The 24,289-nt window shown below is 40.0% G+C and overlaps 1 protein-coding gene across 2 annotated transcripts in view; it reads left to right on the top strand.

Annotated features, from left to right (window-relative positions):
- The window catches only part of KLHL32 (kelch like family member 32), a 216,473-nt gene that overhangs the window by 35,946 nt on the left and 156,238 nt on the right, over positions 1-24,289 (top strand). For both annotated transcript variants that reach the window (XM_013966475.2, XM_005684660.3), the window contains exons 2-3: positions 2,228-2,315; positions 10,303-10,483. In XM_013966475.2, coding sequence (XP_013821929.1) covers positions 2,293-2,315; positions 10,303-10,483 — 204 coding nt within the window. In that variant the 5' untranslated portion in view covers positions 2,228-2,292. The remainder of the gene's footprint in view (positions 1-2,227; positions 2,316-10,302; positions 10,484-24,289) is intronic.

Below are 24,289 nucleotides of genomic sequence, written 5' to 3'. Positions count from 1 at the left end.
AGTTTATGAAGGGAATATGTAGCAGTGATAGGTTGCTAGGAAAGTCTCTAAGCTAGTTAAACAACGTGTCGTGAATTATTCTGATCCTCTTTATTGCTCAGTTGCAGTTAAATAATTGAAAATGATGCTCATTTTTAGATTTGTCAAAACTTAGAAATAAATGAAAAGTATAGGTATACTATTTTCAGTAATTAAAAAAGCAAGAAGTAAGTATGAATGTATGAAATGTTTAAAACAACCTGATGTTTGACAACAGTGAAATGAATCCTCAGCAAATTCTGCTATATTTATGTGAATTAATATAGTTTGAAGGTTTGGATACGGTGTAACAAATACTATATTTTAGATTGGAAATCATAGGGCTCTCTTTTATAAAACTAGCAGAAATAGGCACATCTTTACATGTTTCTGTCATGTGTTTTTATAATGTTTTTGCTTTTCAAAATGAAACTTAGAAGAGAGCCTGTTTAAGATGATTCAAACTGGAATTAATTTTGATACTTGAGTGTATTAGAAAATGGCAGCTAGACCTTCTAATGAGAGTTGTAAAACATAGTCATGGATTCAGTGTTTATATATGTAAATCTGTTTTTTTATATTTTCTTTCTCTGAGTTATAAGTATTATAAGATACTGAATATAATTCCTTGTTCTATGTTGTAAATCATTGTTTATCTATTTTGTATATAGTTGTGTATATCTGTTAATTCCATGCTCCTAATTTATCCCCACTTCCACTTTGGTAATCATAAGCTTGTTTTCTGTGTCTGTGTGAACCTGTTTATATTTTGTAAATAAATTCATGCATATTATTTTTTTAGATTCTACTTATAAGTGATATCATAGAATATTTGTCTTTCTCTGACTTTACTTAGTATGGTGATCTCAAAGTCCGTCCATGATGCTGCAAATGACAAAATGTTTTTCTTTTTTATGGCTGAGTAATATTCTTTTATATACACACACACACACACACACACACACACACACACACTACATCTTATTTATCCATTCATGTGTTGATGGACCCTCAAGTTGCTTTCATGTCTTAACTGATATAAGTAGTGCTGCTATGAACATTGGGGTACATGTATCTTTTTGAATTAAAGTTTTAGTGTTTTAAGGAATCGCCATGCTGTTTTGCATAGTGGCTGCACCAATTTACATTCCCACCAATGGTCTAGAAGTGTTCTCTTTTCTCCACACTCTCTCTAGCGTACATTATTTGTAGACCTTCTGATGGCGTCCCCTCTGACAGGTGTGAGGTGTCAGGTGCCTCATTGCAGTTTTGGTTTGCATTACTCTAATGATTAGCCCCGTTGAGCATGTCTCATGTCTCTGTTGGCCATCTGTGTATCTTCTTTGAAAAACTGGCAGTTTCTGCCCATTTTGGATTGGTTGGTTGTCTTTTTGATATTGAACTGTATGAACTGTTCATGTATTTTGGAAATTAAGCCCTTGTCACATTGTTTGCAAATATTAATATTTTCTGTTAGTCTGAAGGTTGTCTTTTCATTTTGTTTATGGTTTTGTTTGCTGTGCAAAAGATTGTTTGATTAGGTCTCATATGTTTGTTTTTGCTTTCATTTCTATAGTGGGTGTTGTTTGGAAAGCTGGACTGCCACGTGTATATCAGTGAAGTTAAAACACTCCCTCACACCATAAACAAAAAGAAACTCAGAATGGGTTTAAAGACTGTGTCCATGGAATTCTCCAGGCAAGACTACTGGAGTGGGTTGCCTTTTCCTTCTCCAGGGGGTCTTCCCAACCCAGGGATTAAACCTGGGTCTCCTGCATTGCAGGCAGATTATTTACCATTTGAGCCACCAGGGAAGCCCCTAAGTATAAGACGTGATACCATAAAGCTCCTAGAAGAGAACATAGGTAAAATGTTCTCTGACATAAATCGTAACTATTTTTTCAAATCTTAATTTTTCCCTCTGGCCATCTGTTTTAATTTTTAATGTAACTCTTTAGCTATTTTTGGTTCTCAAATTTTAATTTTTAGTCCCTGAAATTCTAATAAGCTGAAAAAACTTTAAAACTTACAAGCATTCTGAAACATTGGCTATCACAAGAGCATTCAGTCAGATTGTTGTATCTTGTCTATAAAATTCTTCAAGATTCTAAAGTATTAGCATCATGAAGACCCAGAGTATGTTTGTTTTTTTTTTTTTCTATTTTTACATGTAAGTTACTGTGCTTTTCTTTCTTGTTTTTTCATTTAGCTGGAATGCTTGCCGACTCCTCTGCAACCTTCTAAGGCTGAGACCCTGAGGAACCCAGCTGGAGCATGCCGTCTGAACGCTTCCTCAGGTGGGCACTGCAGGATACCTCTTGGCTTGAGGTAGTGAGCCTTGTGTGACTTGAAATCCTCCTACTGCAGTGTCTAGGACCGAGCACAGGGGAGGGACTCAACAGGTATTGAAGGAATTAAAGCAAACCAGTCTGTGAGTGTGTGTGAATTTAGTTTGGTAGCACAAGGGTTAACCATTAAGATGTAGTTCCTGCCCAAACTTAGATATGTTTAATGGTTAAGTATTTCAAAGAGTACCTTTTATCTTTTTTATCCTTTTTATCTTTCCTTTATTTAGGATGCTAACCTCCCTCAAACTAACAGTATACATCCATAAAGATATATGATGTAATAAATAATCAGAAAACCACATATCATTCGACATGTAGTCAGTATAAAAATATTAATGAGATGTTTTTGCATTCTTTTACTTCATACTGTGTCTTTGACATCCACTTAGAGCCCATCTCAATTTGGACTGCCCATGTTTTACTCAGTAGCCACATGTAGCTAGTGGCTATTATATTGGACAGTGCAGGTTTAAGGAGTTCCCCAGAGGAAAGAGTATTGGGGTTGCCTTGCCTAAGCCAGGTCACCCTCTACTCTCACTTGTAAATTTTGAGGTGGCAATTTTGCTTCCATGGAAGACCTTTCCCAATTTTAGAATGACCTTCAAACCTGTACACCCTTGGAAAATGTGGCTCCAGTCTTATGTTTTGTTTGCTTGTTTAATATTTTAGGAAGCTTTAGGAATATGTTTTTCCTTCCTTCTTTATCCATTCCTCTGTTGATGGATATTTAGATTGCTTCCATGTTTTGGCTGTTGTAATCTGTGCTGCAGTGAACATTGGGGTGCATGTATCCTTTCTGATCATGTTTTTTTCCAGGTATATGCCCAGGAGTGGGATTGCAGGGGCATATGGTAGCTCTGTTTTTAGTTTTTTAAGGAACCTTCCATACTGTGCTCTATAGTGTTCTGTACCAGTTTATATTCACACCAACAATTTTAGAGGGGTTGCCTTTTCTCCACACCCTCTCCAGTATTTTTTGTTTGTGGATTTTTCTTATGGTAGTCATTCTGGCTAGTGTAAGGTGATATCTCATTGTAGTTTTGATTTGCATTTCTCTGATAATTACCAGTAGTGAACATCTTTTCATGTGCCTCTTGGCCATCTGTATGTGTTCTTTGAAGAAGTATCTATTTAGATCTTCTCTCTGATGTCATTTTTGGTTGGCACCAGGCTTGGAGGTGCTATCGGCATCTAGTGAGTAGAGGCCAGGGATCCTTCTAAACATCTTACAGTGTGCAGGATAATGCCCATAGCAAAAAATGTCAGAATGTCCATTTCCCTGGGGTTGAGAAACCCTGCTCTAGATCTGGCATCCAGCCAATATAGCACATGGAAGGAGACCATGGTATCGGTCTGCCACCACTAAGCAAAGTGCTTTATTTCTGGCTACCACGATCCATGTGGATTCTTCTCTAAATTATTTTTTGCTTTAAATTTGCCATCTCTGACAAACTGATCCCTCTGCCATCTGTCCTCCATAGCACCATCATCTCTGCGATGGACTGTCCTTCTCTGCTGCAACACAGACCTTCCTTTCCCCCTTTCTAACTTTCCCTGTGCCCTGTGGAGCTGTTGCCCCGGGGTCTTGTTTGTGCTCCGCTGTGTCATCTCCCTCACCCTTTGAAGCTTTGGGCACCTCCTGCCTTCACTGGGCCCCGTCTTTGTCTGGGACACCACTTGTTTTGTAGCTGTCTCAAGTGGTGGCCTTATTTTCTCAGTTCTCATGTACTTCAGGGATGGGTAAAGAGCTTGTTGTCAACCCAGGGCATAGTTTTGCTTCTCAGTCTTTACTCCTTATATTGGTTGTCTGAGAAAACGACGGTGCTCTTCAACTCTTGCATCCTCTCCTCCTCCCCACGCCAGCAGGGTGACTTCCTCTCGTTCACTGTGCGCTTGGCGTTGGGCCGACAGTCTCCTCTCACCGCAAACCCTTTACTCCTTCCTGGTGCCCTCCGTATTCACATGGAGGATCTGCCTGACTTGATGGCCTTGGACCTTCTACCTGCGTGTGGCCTTCTCCCTCATTGAGCCACGTACTTGTGCGGTCACGCTATGGATCTTGCATCCCCAGAAGTTACTCAGTTTCTGAAACCACTGCATCCGCCTTTTTATTCTTACCAGGACCTTCTAGCTTCCTGATTTACCTACCCTCACCATGGTGGTACTTTGACCTCATTGCAGCGTCTCATTTAGTGGCTGGGCCACTCCACCAAATCCATCAATATTTTCCTTCTCTCATTTCCCTTCTTAACCAGTTTAGAATCTATCGCTCTTTTAAATCCTTAATTTCTCTTGCTCTCTGCATTTGCCTGACAAAACCCCAACCCAGATGATCCCAAATATCTGTGTTTTCATGCCTACATTGTCCAGTGGAGGTTGGTTCCACTGAATGTTTAGATTCAGCAAGCAAAAAAATAAAATGCCCTAGGTTTTAATGCGTGTTTCTGCTTCACCTATTCCTTCCCTCCTGCTACTCAAAAAGGAATCCTTTCTCGCAGCTGAGCCCAGCCCTGCTTGTGTGTTTTGAATCCTGTCTTTCTTACCTTCTCAGCCGCTTTTGACTGTTGTCTCTCAAGTGTGTTCTGGAGACGCAGCTGTACTTCTGTCTTTCTCTCCATCCAGATGAGTTTTGCACCTCTAGCCAAGACCTCTTTCTGAGCTTCAGATCCTGCTCTGGGCCTGTGCTTGTCCTCAGGGTTCCAGCCGTGTGTGTTCTATAGACTCGGTGTCAGGGCCTTGCTCCCTCCTGCCAAAGGATCAGAGCACTTGCTGTTCCTCTGCCTGTGAAGCTCTGCTCTCCCCTTTTGCCCTGGTAACTTGTTCTCATCCTTCAGCCTGCAGCTCCAGCATTACTTCATCAGAGAGGCTAGCTTATTTGATTAAAGTTTAACTACCTCACAAAACTGAGGGTTCTGTGAAGGCTGCTAAAGTGTTCATCATCTTATCTCCAGAACCTGGTATAATACCTGGCACAGGATAGTATATGTATCATTTAATCTTTTATAGCACAGATAATGTTTGAGTGAATAAAGGAAGAAAGGAATGAAATAAGATTATCCATTTATAAATACATTCCTTTCTGCGTAGTCTTCATTATTTCTTGGTCATTTACTAAGCATACTGCATCTTCTTTGTGTATTATTTTGACCCTTACTATTGTTAGCATTAATTTAGAAGTATTTACAAATTGTAAAGTGTTCCATTAAAAATAAATTTAAGTTCCTTGGTGGTTTTTTTTTTTAAAACAGCCTGTCCACTTCCCAGTTGGTGCTAGTGGTAAAGAATCTGCCTGCCCGTGCAAGATACCTAGAGACGCGGGTTCTATCCTTGGGTCAAGAAGATACCCTGGAGAAGGAAATGGCAGCCCACTGCAGTATTCATGGGATTCTGGGAAATCCCATGGACAGAAGAGCCTGGCAGCTTATAGTCAGTGGGGTCTCAAAGAGTCTGACGTGACTTAGCAACTAAGCACCACTTAAATAAATAGAGTCCTTTTAATATTAATGTATTTAATTTGTACTAAAATAGTTTGACTGTAGAATGGAAGTGATTAGGGCACAGTGTATCAATAGACTAAACTGAGATAATCACGCATAATCCTAGTTCTGTTAGGTTTTTTTTGTCCAGTCCTTTTCTTTTTGGTGTAATCTATTTAGGAAGTGAGGATTTCTACAGTATTTGACTGTATTTGATATACAGGTATGCGACACCTTATTGGTAACCTTACTTGAAAACTACTTGCATAAATTTGCGTATCTAAATGCTAAGTAAACATTGATATGGAAACTGACTTGAATTTTTAAATTTGAATTTCAGATATTTAAAAGCCAGATAACCATTCTGGAATTTATATATTAGAAACTGAGTGACCTCAGTCAAAATTGATGCTATGAAAATGAGACTCAGAGATTTCTGTGATCAAAAATGTTCTCTGTGAGCTTGAAGTAGTGGTTTGTGATAATGCAGTGCTTCCCTGTGAATGAGCTGTGCCATGTTATGAACTTCATGCTCTGCATTTGATTTTTTAATTTTTATCATCAATTTCAGAATGAAAGTTAAGGATTTAAAGTCATGAATAGTTCTGTTCCTTAAGATCTCATTTATTTATCTCCCTGGTATTGGATGCTACATTTGGCCAATCAGATGGTTGCTCCCTGGCATCACTAAAAAGCAATTTCTTACTCAGGGAGTCTGGGGCTTCCTGTGTTGTACCTGAGAGGGGCTGGGCCCTGTGAGAATTAAGAACAGCCAGACTCATCAGCAGCCTGATGGGGTGCCTAAAACCCTTATATGGTTCATGTGGAAAGACATGAGGAGCATATCCCCAGGGAACTTGTAGATGGTCCTGTAAAACCATAGCATGAAGTATATATATCATTTAATCTTTTCAAGCAGACACATTTTTTTTTAAGTGAAAGGAAACTAGTAAAAAGAATTTTAACAATATATTTAACCCAATATACCCTAGATGTTATCATTTTGACATGTAATCAGTATAAAAATGTTGAGATATTTTTGCATTCTTTTATTTAATTTTATGTCTTTGACATCCAGTGTACATTTTCCATTTAGAGCCCATCTCAACTTGGACTGCCCAGGTTTTACTCAGTAGCCACATATAGCTAGTGGCTATTACATTGGACAGTGCAGGTTTAAGGAGTTCCCCAGAGGAAAGGGTATTGGGGTTGCCTTGCCAAAGCCAGGTCACAAGTTACCCTCTGCACTCACTTGTGAATTTCAAGGTGGCATTATTGCTTCTATGGAAGACCTTTCCCAATTTTAGGATAACCTTCAAACATGTATACCCTCAAATGGAAAATGTGGCTCCTGTCTTATGTTTTGTTTGCTTGTTTGTTTAGTATTTTAGGAAGTTTTAGGAATATGTTTTTCCTTCCTTGTTTCCCAAGGAATGGCAGGGCACTGCTCTAAGTTGGTAGTTTGCTAATTTGCAGAAGTTTGATGCCAAGGAAGCCATTTGCGGGGATATGTCTGCTCCCCACCCTAGTTCAGAGACTGTGCATAATAGTCTTTGAGTCACCTCCTCCCTGGTTTATGATTACTGGCTTTATCCTATGGCCCTGTGGCCTTGCAGCTGTGTTCCGTGGCTGCTTATGCCTTCACACTTAAAGAGTTGAGGTCTTTTACAGATTTCCATCTTGAGAGTTGAGTGGGAAGTTCCTTTCAGAATACAATACAATGACTTGTTGATTAATAGGCCTTTATTTCTTGCCAAATGTTGGAGTATTTGTTTCTGCTTTTAAGGATTCCTAACATATTGGTTCCAAAACATTTGGTATCTTGTGCCAAGTGTTGCCTTAAATATTTAGCATGCTGTTTTCTTTAAGCTTGAATGTTTCAAGCCCAGCTGAATGATCCTGTGAAATTGTGCAGCATCCCAATTGTTTCAGAGCTGAGCCCTTAATTCTTTGCCAAATTTCAGTTTACAGCTGCTCTTTCCCTGGCAAGATTTATTCTCTGTCAATAGATATCTGAAATGCAAACACTGATTCAGTCATAAGAATGTGAATTGTGGCTCTATATTTGGAAAATGAGTAAAGAAACATTATAAGGCAATTATTTTAATATATTCTCCTGTTCCACTACAAATGAAATTTCAAAATACATTTATTTGGCATTTAAGGTATATTAAAAGGGAGAAAAGTTATGAGAGTTTCACATAAATGTTCTAAGATTATCATAATTAAAATCTACTTTCTCTCTCCAAACTTAATTATTGCAAAGATAAATGTTTTTGAAGCATGATTTCAGGCATTTCTTATCACTATCTCATGTTATTATGCTAATGTGTATTATTTTTCAAAGATACTTTGATTTTGAGATTATCCACAATCTAAATATATAATTAATGTGGACTTTGTGATGTTTTTTCCCCCTCTAGCATAGATTTTTGAGATCTTAGATGATCATTTTTTGCCTTTGTTTCAGGTTTTTTTGTTCGTTTGTTTTATTTTTTAAGCAGGAGGACAAATGGCATTGTTATATTCATGGTAATAGATTCTGAAAATGCCTGCTCTTGTACCATCAGGTTTCTTATCTGTGAAAGAGGTATTATTACCTGCCTCATAGTGTTGTTATGAAGATTAAATGAATTAATAATGTAAATCACTAAGAATAATTCATGGAACATAGTAAGGACTTTGTGCTTGTGAAATGTATAAAAATGTCATCCTTTTAAGAAAGATTTTTCAAAGACTGTCTTAAAGCTTATTTAGCTGATACAATACTTCTATTACTACTCTGCCCCTTCATTTCTTTGAGCCATGCTAATTAACTCCATTCTAGCCTTTGCATAGCAATATGTAAAAGAGTTATTTATGCTTCCGAGCATGATTTTCAATTACTGACTTTAAAAGTCTGCCTATAGCTAGAGATGCTAGATGAATATTTGATGACAGTAACCATTTCAAAACTCACTGCTGTATTTCAGCTGAAAATAATCCTCCCACCTTCCCACGAGAACTTACTATATCATCACCTCCTGTCAAATTTTTTTTTCGTTCAGTAGTTCTGACATTTCTGAGGCTCCCCAGTCAAAAATGTCCAATAAAGCTTATCGGCTGCACTCTGGCAATTTATGGGAAGCATTTGGTTTCCTTTAAGATAGTGATTTATGCTGAACTGTAATTTATCAGCCAGCTGGCACCACAGCCCTGTCAGGTAAACCAGCCATGCAGGGTAGACTGGTGGTGACGCCTTGGTTCCCCTGAGCGGCTCTTTCACATTCAGAGGAAGAAACTGGACACAGGAGTTGTCAGATTGGGAGAGACAGTCTCACTCATTCCTATGGCATCTTTACTCCGCTCAGAAATAGAGCTTAATAGTTCCTGTTCTCATCTCCTCTTAGTCCAATGGCCGATTCTGAGATTCCTAGGGTGCCATGGAAATTTTCATGTATCGAAGCTGGAATTGTTTATAACTATCTACAAATTCAGTTTGGTGTTTATTAGCATTACTTCCACACTCTTTTAGGAAGATGTGGGGTTTCACCCAGGAGTTTTGAAAGGACATGCAATGAATATTTTAGTTTAGGGTTGGCAGTGAAGAGGAAAGTTTCACAGTAAGTTTAGCAGTCACGCAAAATAGAGCAGAAAATAGATGGCATTGTCATTAGTAAGTCTAGTACAGTGACCACACATAGCTGCTACAGGCTAATAATACAGATGCAGTTTCCTTTCAGCCTTAAAGTTTTTCCTTACAATGGCATTTCTTTTGATGTACTCTTGGTGATGCATAATTTCCCAAGTTTAATAATAAGCTGCTATGGCTTAATTAATGGCCTTTTATATGAAGTGGTCACAGGCACCCCTTTTTTACCCTATCCAACATTTGCTCGGTTTTGTCTTATTTATTAATGGAGTGTTGTGTCTTGTGAGGAGACATGGTGACTTCGTGTGTCTCTGGTGAGTCATATAGGTCCCGTGGATTCAGTGCTGGCTCAGTGCATGCCAGAGATCAGGTTGTGAGCTTGTGGTAACCTCACACAGGCGTTACAAAGCTAGAAAAGGAACCAGAGACTAGGAAGGGGGTCCCAGAGTGGAAGGAGTCACATGCATATGTACATACACATCCAGAGATGTGTGCTCAGCTGTACACGTCCTGAGGAGACAGAGGCCCAGAAGCAGAGGTTTACAGGCCTGCAGAGATGGGCCAATACACAGACACGGATGGACACACAGCAACCACAAATTCTGAAAGAGAGGGATAGTAGGAAAGGAAGAATTGCTGTGGGGGTGAGGAAAAGAGAGAACTAGAGACAAAGAAAGCAAGAGGCTGGTGGAGCAAGAGATGGCGGGGCTAGGACGGCCACACTATCACAGGCACTGGAACCCGCATTCCCTGAGTTGCTATGTGGAGAGAGTGTGGGGTGGCCGGGCTGCTGAGAGGAGGAACATTAACTTGCTCCCTCTCCCTACAGTATTCAAGAAATGTTGACAGGCCAGAGGCTCTGCCACTCGGAATCTCACAACGATAGCGTCCTGGCAGCACTGAATCAGCAGAGAAGTGACGGCATTCTCTGCGATGTCACCCTGATTGCCGAGGAGCAGAAATTCCATGCTCACAAGGCCGTCCTAGCAGCCTGCAGCGACTACTTCCGGGTAAGTCAAGGCAGTTTGTTATTTGTTTCTCTTAGGATATTATGCAAATAAACAGAGGATGGTGGTTTTCCTGAACTGTCACATAGTCATAAGCCAATTAGGTAATAGTCCCCAGAGTTGTGAATGTTGGGGGTGCTTTCCTGGTCAGGCTGAGATTGGGATGCTATTGGGATCCTCCTTGGACTGGACACCTGGGTGGCCCTCCAGTGGAGAGTAGACCTCTCCTTTGCATCTTGAGCTGAGGGGTGTTTGACAGTTTACCACCATAATGAAGTTTGGCATTGTAGTGTGCCGTAACAGGACTGCAGGCCGGCGGCAGGGTATTTCTGCATTGAGGATCAGAAGGACAATCTGTGAAACAATGTATTTTTTTAAAGTCCCTAAGTATATGTCATGTGTCTGATTTTTTAATTTTCTATGAATGTTCTTGTTTTCAGTTCAGTTCAGTTGCTCAGTCATGTCCGACTCTTTGCGACCCCATGAATTGCAGCACGCCAGGCCTCCCTGTCCATCACCAACTCCCGGAATTCACCCAAACTCATGTCCATCAAGTCGGTGATGCCATCCAGCCATCTCATCCTCTGTCGTCCCCTTCTCCTCCTGCCCCCAATCCCTCCCAGCATCAGAGTCTTTTCCAATGAGTCAACTCTGCATGAGGTGGCCAGAGTATTGGAGTTTCAGCTTTAGCATCATTCCTTCCAAAGAACACCCAGGACTGATCTCCTTTAGAATGAACTGGTTGGATCTCCTTGCAGTCCAAGGGACTCTCAAGAGTCTTCTCCAACACCACAGTTCAAAAGCATCAATTCTTTGGCACTCAGCCTTCTTCACAGTCCAACTCTCACATCCATACATGACCACTGGAGAAACCATAGCCTTGACTAGACAGACCTTTGTTGGCAAAGTAATGTCTTTGCTTTTGAATATGCTATCTAAGTTGGTCATAACTTTCCTTCCAAGGAGTAAGCATCTTGTGCTTTTCAACTCTTTGCTCCAGGGACAGAGATGCAATCAGCCCCATAAGGGGTATTTATGCTTGACATGTGGGTACCTGCTTCTCTGAGGATGCGTTGTCTTGTTTAGTAGAACTTTAGATTTTTGTTTTTAGTGGCTAATGATACGTGATGATGTGTTTGTTGTTGTTATTTTTGAAGGTGAATATATGGTATGGTTATAGCTAAATTTCATCTTATTTATTTAGTATTTCTTATGATTCAGTTCATAGACAAAGGACTTTAAATGCATATATCATTTAATCTTCATAACAATCCATTTTATAAACATATTACACATACTATAAAACTCATTTTACATGTAAGGAAACTGAATCTCAGAGGTTAAGTAATTTGAGGTAACTCAGAGTTTAAGTCGGAGAAGGCAGTGGCACCCGACTCCAGTACTCTTGCCTGGAAAATCCCATGGACGGAGGAGCCTGGTGGGTTGCAGTCCATGGGGTCACTAGGAGTTGGACACAACTGAGCAACTTCACTTTCACTTTTCACTTTTACGCATTGGAGAAGGAAATGGCAACCCACTACAGTGTTCGTGCCTGGAGAATCCCAGGGACAGGGGAGCCCGGTGGGCTGCCATCTATGGGGTCGCACAGAGTCAGATGCGACTGAAGCGACTTAGCAGCAGCAGCAGCAGCAGCAGCAGAGTTTAAGTAATAAGTCACACAGTTCGAAGTGGCAGATCTACAGCTGAAATCCATGCCCAAGTCTTAACCAGCATTCTGTACTACCCCTAATGTGGATAGGAGAAAGAAAATCATGACAATTATTAACCAGATTTTTTGAAATATTTAACTATGAATGTACATTATTTAATTGCTATTTAATTTTTTTCAATCTTTTATCAGTTAACTAGTGAGTAGGTAATATTTTTAAAATATAATGGCCTACAATCTTTACCAACATCTCAAAATGATAAAGAAACCACCTCCAGCCTGGGCCAATTTGTTGGCTTGATTTGGAATTTTTTTTTTTCTTTTCTGGCCACAGTGTATGGAATCTTAGTTCGCCAACCAGGAATCAGACCCATGCCCCTTGAAGTAGAAGCATGGAGTCTTAACCACTGGACCACCAGGAAAGTCCCTGATTTGGAAATGTTCAGTAGTAATCTTGTTTTTTGATGTTTACAAGACAATATCAACTGTACACAATTGCCGATCAGCATTTAAAGAGAATTTTCAAAGATAGCAAATCATAAAAGAAAGATTTTTTTTTTAAGTGTTTAAATGTGGTGAAACCTGGTGATGTAGAGGATAAATATCTATCTTAAATTAAACTTGAAATATCTATCTAAAGTTAAAAGTAGGGATTTAATTTATAAATTGCAGAAATGAAGCAGTTTCTGTAAAGTACCCTTTTGGTTTCATAAATATAATTTATATTTTATATACTTACATTATCAGGCATTACTTTCCCAGAAAGCTTATATTACTTGGAGGGCTTTTGAAAGAAAATACTTTGGGTTGTTATGTATAACTTGTGTACACTATATAATACGAGTTTTGTCTTCTTATAGATCATAATGTAGCCCTGTTGGTGCTTAGCTTTTTTCCTCCTCGATCTCTGTGGGTTGGGTTTTGAATTTAATTGGGGTTCGATTTTGTGGATGTGTGTATATAAGAGAGAGAATGTGCAAGTGAGTGCATACATGTGAGCCCCAAAGAGCACTTTGCTTATTGTTGGCATTTAACAATGTTTGCTGCTGCTCCAAGTTTATCTCTTTGCCACATTGCCCCTCAAAATCTGACAGGTCTTGCACAGAGTGCCTCCTTTAAAATACTGATGTTATAAAGCCTGTGAAGAAAGCTTTTTTATTCCCATCCTGCAGATACAGAAACTAAAGTGCAATATATTTAAATAACTTGCCCAAGGACTGCCAGATAGTAAGTAGGAGAGCTGATTTTCATCCATCGGAGCTTTTGTCTCTTTAAGTACCAAGTTGTACTTTTTCTACCTAATCCTGTGCCCTGCAGGATTCGTACACAGTTCCTTCAATCTCAAGACCTGGTTGTGAGGTGAAATTTCAGTGCCTGTGTGTTGATTATTAGATGGAAAAACTAAGACAAACTTGGACCTACTGGTATTTAACTCTTTCCTAGGCACTGTTCTAAGTGCTATAATTATACAGTATTTAACCAGACATTGACTGAACCCTGTAGAACTTGTAATACAGTTATTACACTGGAATTCATTTTTTCCTTGTACCCTGTATCTTTATAAACCTATGTTGCATAACAAAAGACCCCAAAACTTAGAAACTGGATCCTTCCTCTGGTCTAGCAGCTTCCCAGATCTCTGCTGGATTCATTCTCACATCAGCAGTTAACTGAAGAGTCGAGTGGAGGTAGGATGATCTCAGTTGGCTTTGTTTACATGTCTGGTGGTGGGTAGGGTCACACCTGGGGTTCAGGGGGACACTTAGCATGTATTTCTGATGAACAAACTAGCCTGGGATTTTTCACATGACAACTAAATTCTAAAACCAGCAAGTAGGCTAGCTTCAACGCACAGATGCTTTTCAAGCTCCTGTTTGTGTCCTGGTTACGAATGTCTCATTGATCAAGCAAGTCACATGGCCAAGCTGAGTCAGTGTAAGAGCGTATACTAAAGGACATGGATGCAGGCAGGAGAAGAATTTGTTCCCATTTTTGCAACCTACCCCTTTCAAGAACTATCAAGGATCTGTGGTTTATCTAAGTTGGAAGCCAGCAAGTTAGTCTATCACAGGTTCACGGATGCTGCTAGAAGAAATTAAACTCTTTTTTTTTTTCAATGTTTTTTTTATTGTGGTAAAAGTCACGTAACATAAAACATACCATTTTAACCATATTCAGCTGTGTGGCTCAGTGGCACCCAGCACACCCACATTGCCATGCGACTCTCACCATTATACATCTCCCCAGCCTGTCACCCTCCAAACTGAAACTCCATCCCCACCCAACACCAGCTCCCCATTCCCCTTCCCCCCGCCTCCACCCCTGGCCTCTACCAGTACACCCCTTCAATCTATGAATTTGACTGCTCAAATTCTCATACTGGTGGAATCAAACAGTGTTTGTTTGGACCTAATGTATATTATAATGCTTTTTTAAGGTTTTTTTTTTTTTAATTTATTTAATTTGGCCATGCTGGGTCCTTTTGCTGCTCGCACTTTCCTCTAGTTGCGGCAGGCGGGGTCTACTCTTAGTTGTGGTGTGAGGACATCTTACCACAGTGGCTTCTCTTGTTGCAGAGCTCGAGCTGTAAGGCACATGGCCTCAGTAGTTGTGGCCTCCAGGCTGTAGAGCACAGGCTCAATAGTTGTGCCGCACAGACTTAGTTGCTCTGCAGCATGTGGGATCTTCCTGGATCTGGGATCGAACCCATGTGTCCTGCATTGGCAGACAGATTCTTTACCACTGAGCCACCTGGGAAGCCCTAAGCTTATCATAATATAAGGACGTGAAACTTATAGTGGATTACATTATAGGAGAGGATCACTGAACTTGGGGAACCTGAATCCTTTGTAAATGGGTAAGAAACATGACTGTCCTTTGTTCTGGAGGAAAACATTACTATACTGGACAGTAAGCATGCCTTTATTTTCTCGGGCTCCAAAATTACTGTGGCTGGCGACTACAGCCATGGAATTAAAAGATGCTCCTTGGAAGAAAAGTTACAAACCTAGACAAACAAACCTAGTGTATTAAAAAGTAAAGACATCACTTTGCTGACAAAGGTCTGTATAGTCAAAGCTATGGTTTTCCATTAGTTGTATACAGATATGAGAGTTGGACCATAAAGACAGCTGAGCGCCAAAGAATTGATACTTTTGAATTGTGGTGCTGGAGAAGATTCTTGAGAGTCCCTTGGACTGCAAGGAGAGCAAACCAGTCAATCCTAAAGGAAATCAATCCTGACTATTCATTGGAAGGACTGATGTTGAAACTCCAGTACCTTGGCCACCTGATGGGAAGAGCTGACTCATTGGAAAAGACCCTGATGCTGGGAAAGATTGAGGGCAAAAGGAGAAGGGGGTGGCAGAGGATTAGATGGTTAGATAGCATCACTGACTCAGTGGACATGAATTTGAGCAAACTCTGGGAGATAGTGGAGGACAGAGGAGCCTGATATGCTGCAGTCCACAGGGTTGCAAAGAGTCAGACACAATTTAGCGACTAAACAACAACAATGTTCTGACATCTGGCGGATTATTTTGAAGCTAAATTGTTCTGATTCAGGAAATGAGTGAGAAGACCCAACTTTTGCTGTAAACGGTTTCTTTATATTGATCCGAGAGATGGTATCAGCTTTTCTGGCTTTAAATATAAATAATGAGCAGTTGAGCACAAAGTACTGTGGTTTTCTGCAGTCATTAACATTTTAAATGAAAGAGTGGAAGCACATTCTTCAGCCAAGTAACAAAGTCTTAAAAAAAAAAAGGTTAGGTTTAATAGCAGCACAGCATGGCATTAATCAAAAGCTATAAGTGTGTCAGACCAAGGGCACCATTTATAAGAGGAAAGCAACAGTGGAAGGAAGAAAAGGAAGAATGCAAAAGTCAGATCTGAGTGTGAAGACAGCAGGAGGGAGTGTATCTCTCTGTTGACCATTGTTTCCCACAATCCCTGACAAATAGTGCATGCTGTTCTAATTATTATTGTTGTTATTATTATTGTTGCTATTTACCTTCTTTCACTATTTATTCTTTGATATAGGCCAAGTCCTCTGACTTCTGTGAACCTAAGGTTTTTTTAATGTCAGTTGGTGGTCATAAAGTGTAACTCTCAGAATAGATTGATATAGAGATCCAAAAGTGATCAGGTCTGTAATGCACTTAGTGATATATCTGATGCACAGCAGACCTTCCACAAACATTCTCTGTTTAATTTGGAATTCCCGGCCAGTCTGCCTGGCCACTTGTGAGGAAAGAAGACTGCTCATCATTAATCTTACCAGGCTTCAGACTCCCTCACCTTTTGATGGGTCAGAATAGCTTTTTGGATTCATCCTTTCCTATCTTAGGGCTTCCCCGGTGGCTCAGTTGGTAAAGAGTCTGCCTGCAACGCAGGAGACTCGGGTTCAGTCCTTGGATTGGGAAGATCCCCTGGAGAAAGAAAAGGCAACCCACTCTGGTTTTCTTGCCTGGAGAATTCCATGGACAGAGGAGCCACTGGGCTATCATCCATGGGGTTGCAAAGAGTCAGACACAACTGAGTGATGCATCTGGGCCATAGTGTTTCCCATCTTGTCATTTTCTGAATCTGAGACCTTCCTTCTTACTTAGAACATTCTACTAGCCATTTAACTTTTTCCTCCTCTGGTTGTCCCTTGGCAAACCGTTGTGTGGATGCTGTGTGATGAACTTTCACTGCCCTGCTCAGGTCTTCTGGAGATCCTCACTGCGTGTCTGCCAGGCCCCAGGAGTGGCCTCTGTGCTGTGTTATTATCATTCATCCTCATCTGTTCATTTGATCTTGAGGCCATAACTGTTCTCCAGACACTCTATTCCACCTAAGGGCTTTTCCACCTCTCTGCCTTGCTGATTACCATTCCTTCTGCCTTAATTTCCTACTCACCTCTAGTCTACCTTCTGTCTTCAAAGATTTATCACAATCAACAAGTGTGATGTCCTCCACAGAGCCTTATCCTGTGCACTCTCTGCTACTTCACTCAATTCATACAGAATGTCCTCTTTTCTGAAGGCTTAAAACTATAGCTTGTCTTCCTCAAGGAATAAAAAGGTCAACAAGAATGAAAGGGCAACCTAATGAGTTAGTACCCAAAATATATAAGGAGCTCATACAACTTAATACCAAAAAGCCAAGTACTATGATTAAAAAATAGGCAAGAGATATTAACAGACATTTCCCAAAGAGGATACACAACTGACCAACAGGCATATGAGCCTGAACAGGTACATGCTTCACATCACTAATCAGGGAAAAACCACAGAAGAAATCGCCTCACACCTGCTAGGATGGCTATTACCAAAACAAGAGATAAAAAATGTTGGTGAAAATGCAGAGAAAAGGAAACCCTATATACTGTCGGTGGGACTGTGAATTGGTACAGCCACTATAGAAACCATAGATTCTCAGAAAAATTAAAAATAGAACTACCATGTGATCCAGCAATCCCACATCTGGATCCCATATCTCCAAAAGGAGATAAAATGAGGATCTCAAAGAGACGTCTGCATTCCCAAGTTCATTGCAGCCTTATTCATAATAGCTGAGCTGTGGGAACAACCCGAGTGTTTGTCCACGGATGAATGGATAGAGAATATGTGGTGTACGTGTGTCTCTTTGTGTGTGATGCAACATTATGTACTCGTGAGAAAGAAGGAGATCCTGCTGTTTGCACCAACATGGATGATTCATGAGAACATTAAGTGAAATAAGTCAGAGAAACACAAATATTGTATGATCTTACTTATAGACACAGAATAGAATGGTGGTTTTCAGGGGCTGTGGAGTAGGTAAAATGGGGAGATGTTGGCAAAGGGCACAGACTTCCAGTTATACGATGAGTATAATCAAGTTATACTTGTGGGGATTCTACTATGCAGCAGGGTGACTACAGTTAATAATACTATATTGTAGACTTGAAAGTTGCTGAAAGAGTAGCTCTTAGAAGTGCTTAGTACACACACAAGTTAACTATGTAAAGTGAAGGATGTGTTAACTAACTCTATTGTGGCAGTCATTTCAGAGTATGTATGTGTATCAAATCATCACATTGTATACTTTAACCTTACACAATGTGATGTGTCTGAGCTATATACTGAGTATGTACTGAGTTATATCTCAGTGAAGCTGAGTTATATACTGAGTATGTGCTGAGTTATATCTCAGTAAAGCTGAGTTATATACTGAGTATGTACTGAGTTATATCTCAGTAAAGCTGGAAATTTGTTTTTAAAGGAACTGAAGCTGATGTGTCCTGTGCTCCAGTGATATCTCTGAGAGTGACTGTGACTAGCTGAAGACTAGTGAGGTCATCAGAGTACTGTTGAACAGAACTGAATGAGGAAGTACTAAGCCAGAGGTAGCGAGAGGAACTGGAGGCCTTATAATCTGGAGTGTGTGTGAAAAATGGAGGTGAGTCAGCCTCTCACCCTCTCCCCTGTGTCCTGGGCTATGGGCCACTCTGCAGCTTCTGAAGGCTGTTGTTTAACATTTGCTATCTCCAGCTTCAGTCTCTATGAGTGCCTACACTTTCTGGCCAAGGAAACACATGTCTTGACTGTCTAACATAGCTTTGCATATGTGATGGCAAAGTGATTCAAATATGACATTTTGGAGAGTTAAATATTTGAGCATCATTTTTCACTAGAGCCTCAGTGTGCTCTGCCTATATAATTTTTAGTTTTGAGAGATGAGGAAAAGCCCATGATAATAAAAAAAATCTGTGTTCCTTATATTTTTATAATCATACTCTCCAGCCACTATTTGATTACAATGACACTAAAGGCTATTAAATGAGTATATGATATATAATTACAAAATTTTTTTTTAATTCAGTGAGCTTTTCTTACATATCTACTATTTTCTAGATGCAGAATGAATTAATAGTCTGGTGAAAGATACAGACAGGTGATCAAGTAACTACAGTGTAATGTAATTATATCAGTGATTTGCATGGTGTTGGAGGGCTTGAACCTTGTTTTAAATATGTCTTCCTCACACCCATTATATATACTATCTGTTTAACACATTAGTTCGTGTTATTTCTTAAGCACGTTTCCTATAAAGATTTTAAGGTAATAGCACTGCTGACATTAAAACATATAAATGAGGGAATTCCCTCATGGTCCAGTGGTTAGTTCCATGCCTCCACTACATGGGTTTGATCCCTGGTCCAGGAATTAAGATTCTGGCAAGTCTTGAAGCAGGGTAAAACAAAAACAAATTGTTGGGTTCATGCTGTCTCTTATTTGGTTGTTTTATTTTGTTTTGTTTTGTTTTTTAATTTTTTTTAAATTTTTTATTTTTTTTAAATTTTAAAATCTTTAATTCTTACATGCGTAAGAAACTCTTCATGAACAGTTCTGATTTTCAGAAATCCTATATGAGACATGCTTTGTTTATCACATTGAGGATAAACAGCATCATTCTGTTGACAATTATGTTGCTTCTGGCTGCCAAGCCTGCAGCCTCTTGCCTTTATTCCTTGCCCGTCATGAGCTTTCCTCACTGACTCTGTGAGCTCCCAGTGTTTCCAGTAAACTGTCTATTTGCTTAAACAGATAAAATTAAGAATAAAATTAAATGTACATGGAATACTGTCAATGCTACCTGTATAAATATTAAAGGACTTTGCACAGTCCATTTTTGTCTTTTGTTCAGTTACCCCTGCCACAGTGGGTTATCTTCTGGGAACCTTCTGAGCAGTCTCTGGGCTCCATGCTGTAATGAGGATTCACTCTTGATCCACAGGAGTGTTGTCACAATTTGATTAGTACAGTCCTTAAAAATTAATTGTTAGCTAGGAATAATTTAAAACTAACCTCCTTTTCAGAAAAAAAAATGAATAAAAATAATAGTAAAATAACCCTCAAATCCTTGAGTACATATAGTAATTATTTTTAGTGTATCTTTTTGATGGTTACTATAAGCATGTAAATATCTACTGCTGTCCTAAAGAGCAAAGCATTATTGTACAGTTTTTTAACTGGATGCGTGAATATCTCTAAAATTAAATCCCATGATGTTCAATATTTTCCATAGTCAGTTTACACTGGGCTGGCCTGTGATTAATTACCTTGCTTTAGGCCAAATGAGCACTATGGAGTTCTGCGGTTATTGGGTGTTGATGCTGAAACAGCAGCCTTGCTAATTTTTGCATATTTGCACATTGCTGTGTTCTTTCCTTGATATCTGCATTTTGTGTATCAATCACAGATGCACCAGAATATCATTTCCATAGTACATTTGACTTATGCATTGTATGGTGAAATGATTATTGTTTTTCATCAAATGAATACTGTTTTAACAAGGGAATATTATTTGCCCATGGGAAAGAAGGAAGTCCTGCGATTTGTGACATGGATAAACCTTGATGGTATTATGCAAAGTGAATGTACGTCACTGTGCCTACAGTTAACAATACTTAAGTACTTTTAAGTATTGGAGACTTAAAAGTTGCTAAGAGAGTAGATCTTAATAGTTACCACCCACGCACTAAAAGGTGTGTGGTGATGTGAGGTGATAAATGTGTTCAGTCACTCAGTCATGTCTGACTCTTTGCGACCCCATGAACCGCAGCATGCCAGGCCTCCCAGTCCATCACCAACTCCCGGAGTCTACTCAAACCCAATAAATGTGTTAACTAACCTTATTGTGGCAACCATTTCACAACATACACGTTATCACCAAGACTGACATTCAGGAGTTTACCACCTCTGTTTTCTTCTAGGTTATTGACAGTTTTTGCCATGAAAGGATGTTGAAGTTTGTCAGATGCTTTTTCTGCATCCACTGAGATGATTATATGGTTTTTATCTTTAGTTCTGTTAATGTGGTGTGTCACATTTAATCTGCAAATGACAAACTATCCTTGTATTTTAGGAATAAATCCCACTTAATCATGGTGTGTGATCATTTTAATATGCAGTTGAATTTGATTTGCTGATATTTTCTTGAGAATGTTTGCATCAATATTGATTAAGGTTGTTGGCCTGTATTTTTCATTCCTTGTAGTGTCCTTATTTGGATGTCAGGGTAATACTTGCCTTATAAAATAAGTTGGGGAGTATTGTCGCCTCTCCAGTGTTTTGTAAGAGTTTGAAAAGGATTAGCATTCACTCTTCCTTACATGTTTGGTAGAATTCACTGTGGAAACCATCTGGTCCTGGACTTTTCTGTGTTGAAATATTTTTGATTATTGATTCAATCTCCTTGTTTATAATTGGTCGATTCAGACTCTATTTCTTCGTAACTCAGTCTTGGGAAATTGTATTTCTAGGAATTTATTCATTTATTCTAGCTTATCCAATTTGTTGGCTACTATTAAACTACTGTAATTATTTATAGTAGTCTCTTATGATCCTTTGTATTTCATGGTACAGCTATAATGTCTCCTCTTTCATTCCTAATTATATAAAGTATGGTCCCGCCATACAATGAAATATTATTCAGTGACAAAAAAAAAAATGAACTATCAAGCCGTGAAAATACGGGAATGAACCTCAAATGCGTGTGACTAAGTAAAAGAAGCCAATCTGAAAGGTGCATAACTATTTGACTCCAACTTAGCAGTAGTATGTGGCTTTTTGGAAAAGGAAAAACTATGGAAACAATGAAAAGATGAGTTGTGCCAGGGCCTGGAGTGGGGGCGGGTTATATAGATGAAGCATAGGTGATTTTGGAGGCAGTGAAACTTATCAGCATGGTATGATGACGGCGGATATAGGTCATTGTGCGTTTTTCAGACCCGCAGAATGTGCGCACTAAGAATGCCCCCTAGCGTAAACTGTGGGCTTTGGTTGGTAGCGGTGTGTCAGTGTCATTCCTCAGTTCTGCCACACTGGCGTCTGTGGGAATCTCTGTACTCTCTGTTCCGTTTAACGGTAAAGCTGAAACTGGTCTAAAAATGATTCTATTAGTTAATTTCTAGTTATTAACTTTTAATGGAAGAAAATTTATTACAGATACGTCACTGCTTTCTCATAATTGTTCTGTTGTTTTCAGGGAAGATGACCTTCCAATTCTATTTTTTTTTTTTTTTTGGCATTGAGTGAACAATTCGGCTGTGAAAATGCCTTTCGGGAATAGGCAGCTTTCGTACAATAAGTCATGATCCTAAGATTAGCAGGATTGGGTATGTTAAGATGGCGAGCAGCACTCTGGAGATGATCTGACTCGTTCTTCCATTAAAGAGTGTCACCATCCTCTGCACAGTGTGCTGAGCAGCTTTAGGCACAGGACGTTGTACCGACTGCTGCAAGAGGATGGTGCAAGTTCCAGTCTGAGTTCAAGCTAGAAGGTGGAAGACTGTTGCCCCAGCTCAAAGGCAGACAGCAAGAATTCTTTCTAATACAGACCTTTTTATTCTATGCAGACCTTCAGCTGATTAGATTAGGCCCACCCTCGTTGGGGAGGGCCATTTGCTTTACTCAGTCTACCAGTTCAAGTATTAATCTCTCCTGAAACAGCTTCACTGCCTACCCATAAATAATTCTTTACTTGGGAATCCTGTGACCCAGTCAGGTTAACACTGTGACCACCTTGTATGGTGTTGTTAGGGTTTGGTTTTTACTTCTGTGAGGTGGGAAGTGCTTGGACAGTTTAGACAGAGATGTAAGATGACTTGACCTCTGTTTTGAAAAGGTGATTCTCCAGTTTCTGTCAGGAGATGAGAGTGGATGTAAGGTGGTGGCTTATCCTGGGATAGTGGGGCTGGAGGTGGTGAGGACTATTGGAGGCATTTTGAAGGAAGTTCAGTTCAGTCGCTCAGTCGTGTCCGACTCTTTGTGACCCCATGAACCGTAGCATGCCAGGTCTCCCTGTCCATCACCAACTCCCGAAGTCCACCCAAACCCATGTCCACTGAGTTGGTGAAGAGCCTGGGAAATCTGATGGGGAGCTGGTCTTGGAGTCTGAGAGAATGAGAAGTGGTAAGGCTGATTCCAGGGCATTTGTGTAAGGCATTGGAGGGCTGAAATAGTCTTTACTGTGATTAGGAAGGTTGTGGAAAGACTAGTTTTGCAGTCATTTGGTTATAGTGATGACAAAATACAGGCTTTACCACATGTTATCTAGTAGTTGTGCACATACCGTCTCACCCACCAGGTGGAGGCTTTCATGAGGGGAAAGGTTTTGGTCCTCATCATAGGATCTTGTTAACTTCAGGCAGTACCTCACACATGGCTTGTGCTCACTGAGCGCTTAAAGAATGAATATGTGAACTTTGCTGCAGGTAGGTTGCAATGTAAGTGCCTTCTAGAGTCAGGCAGAGTAGCTATATAGAGTTGTCTTTCTATAGTGGTGGTGGGTTTTGTACAAATTGCTGCTGCTAAGTCGCTTCAGTCATTAGAAGTAGCTTATTATCTTGGTAATGAAATCATACAAAGGTCTTGCGTCTCTATGGCACTGAAACGTCGAGCAGATGGTATTTTTATGTATACGACATTGTGCCAGGCCAAGAGCTGGGCTGCAAGTGCTAACTGGAAGCCTCCTCTCGTCTGATGGGGGCCAAGCATGCGTACTTCCACAACAACAGGAGTTTACCAAAACGGTACAGTGCTGACAGTACTCCGAGTAAGAACGCTTGCCAAAAGCACTCTCGTTTGATTCTTGAAACAGCCATTTAGGTAGATGTTTTTATTCGTGGTTAGAACACCAGGCTCACTACAGTAATGAGTGCGTAGCTTCATCTCTTTGAGTGTCCACTACCTGGGGGAAAAGCTGAATTTTTTTTTGGTCTCCTGTATTCCCTAGCAAAGTATCTTGAGCATGGTAACACAGTGAATGTTTTTGCAGAATAAGTGGGTGAAGAAATGAATAATTTGAAGGATGGAGAAACGTTGGTATGTAGTTAGCTGGGAGACTTCTTGGAATAGGAGGCTCTTACCCATACAGGAAGGACTTCCCTGGTGGCTCAGATGGTAAAGCATCTGTGCCTACAGTGTGGGAGACCCACGTTCGATCCCTGGGTCGGGAAGATCCTTTGGAGAAGGAAATGGCAACCCACTCTAGTACTCTTGCCTGGAAAATCCCCTGGATGGAGGAGCATGGTAGGCTACAGTCCATGGGGTCACAAAGAGCAGGACACGATTGAGCGACTTCACTTTTCTTTTTTACCCATACAGTAA

The sequence above is a fragment of the Capra hircus genome, chromosome 9, assembly GCF_001704415.2.
Source record: "Capra hircus breed San Clemente chromosome 9, ASM170441v1, whole genome shotgun sequence".
Taxonomy (NCBI): domain Eukaryota; kingdom Metazoa; phylum Chordata; class Mammalia; order Artiodactyla; family Bovidae; genus Capra; species Capra hircus.
This window is presented reverse-complemented; position numbering and strand designations above follow the sequence as displayed.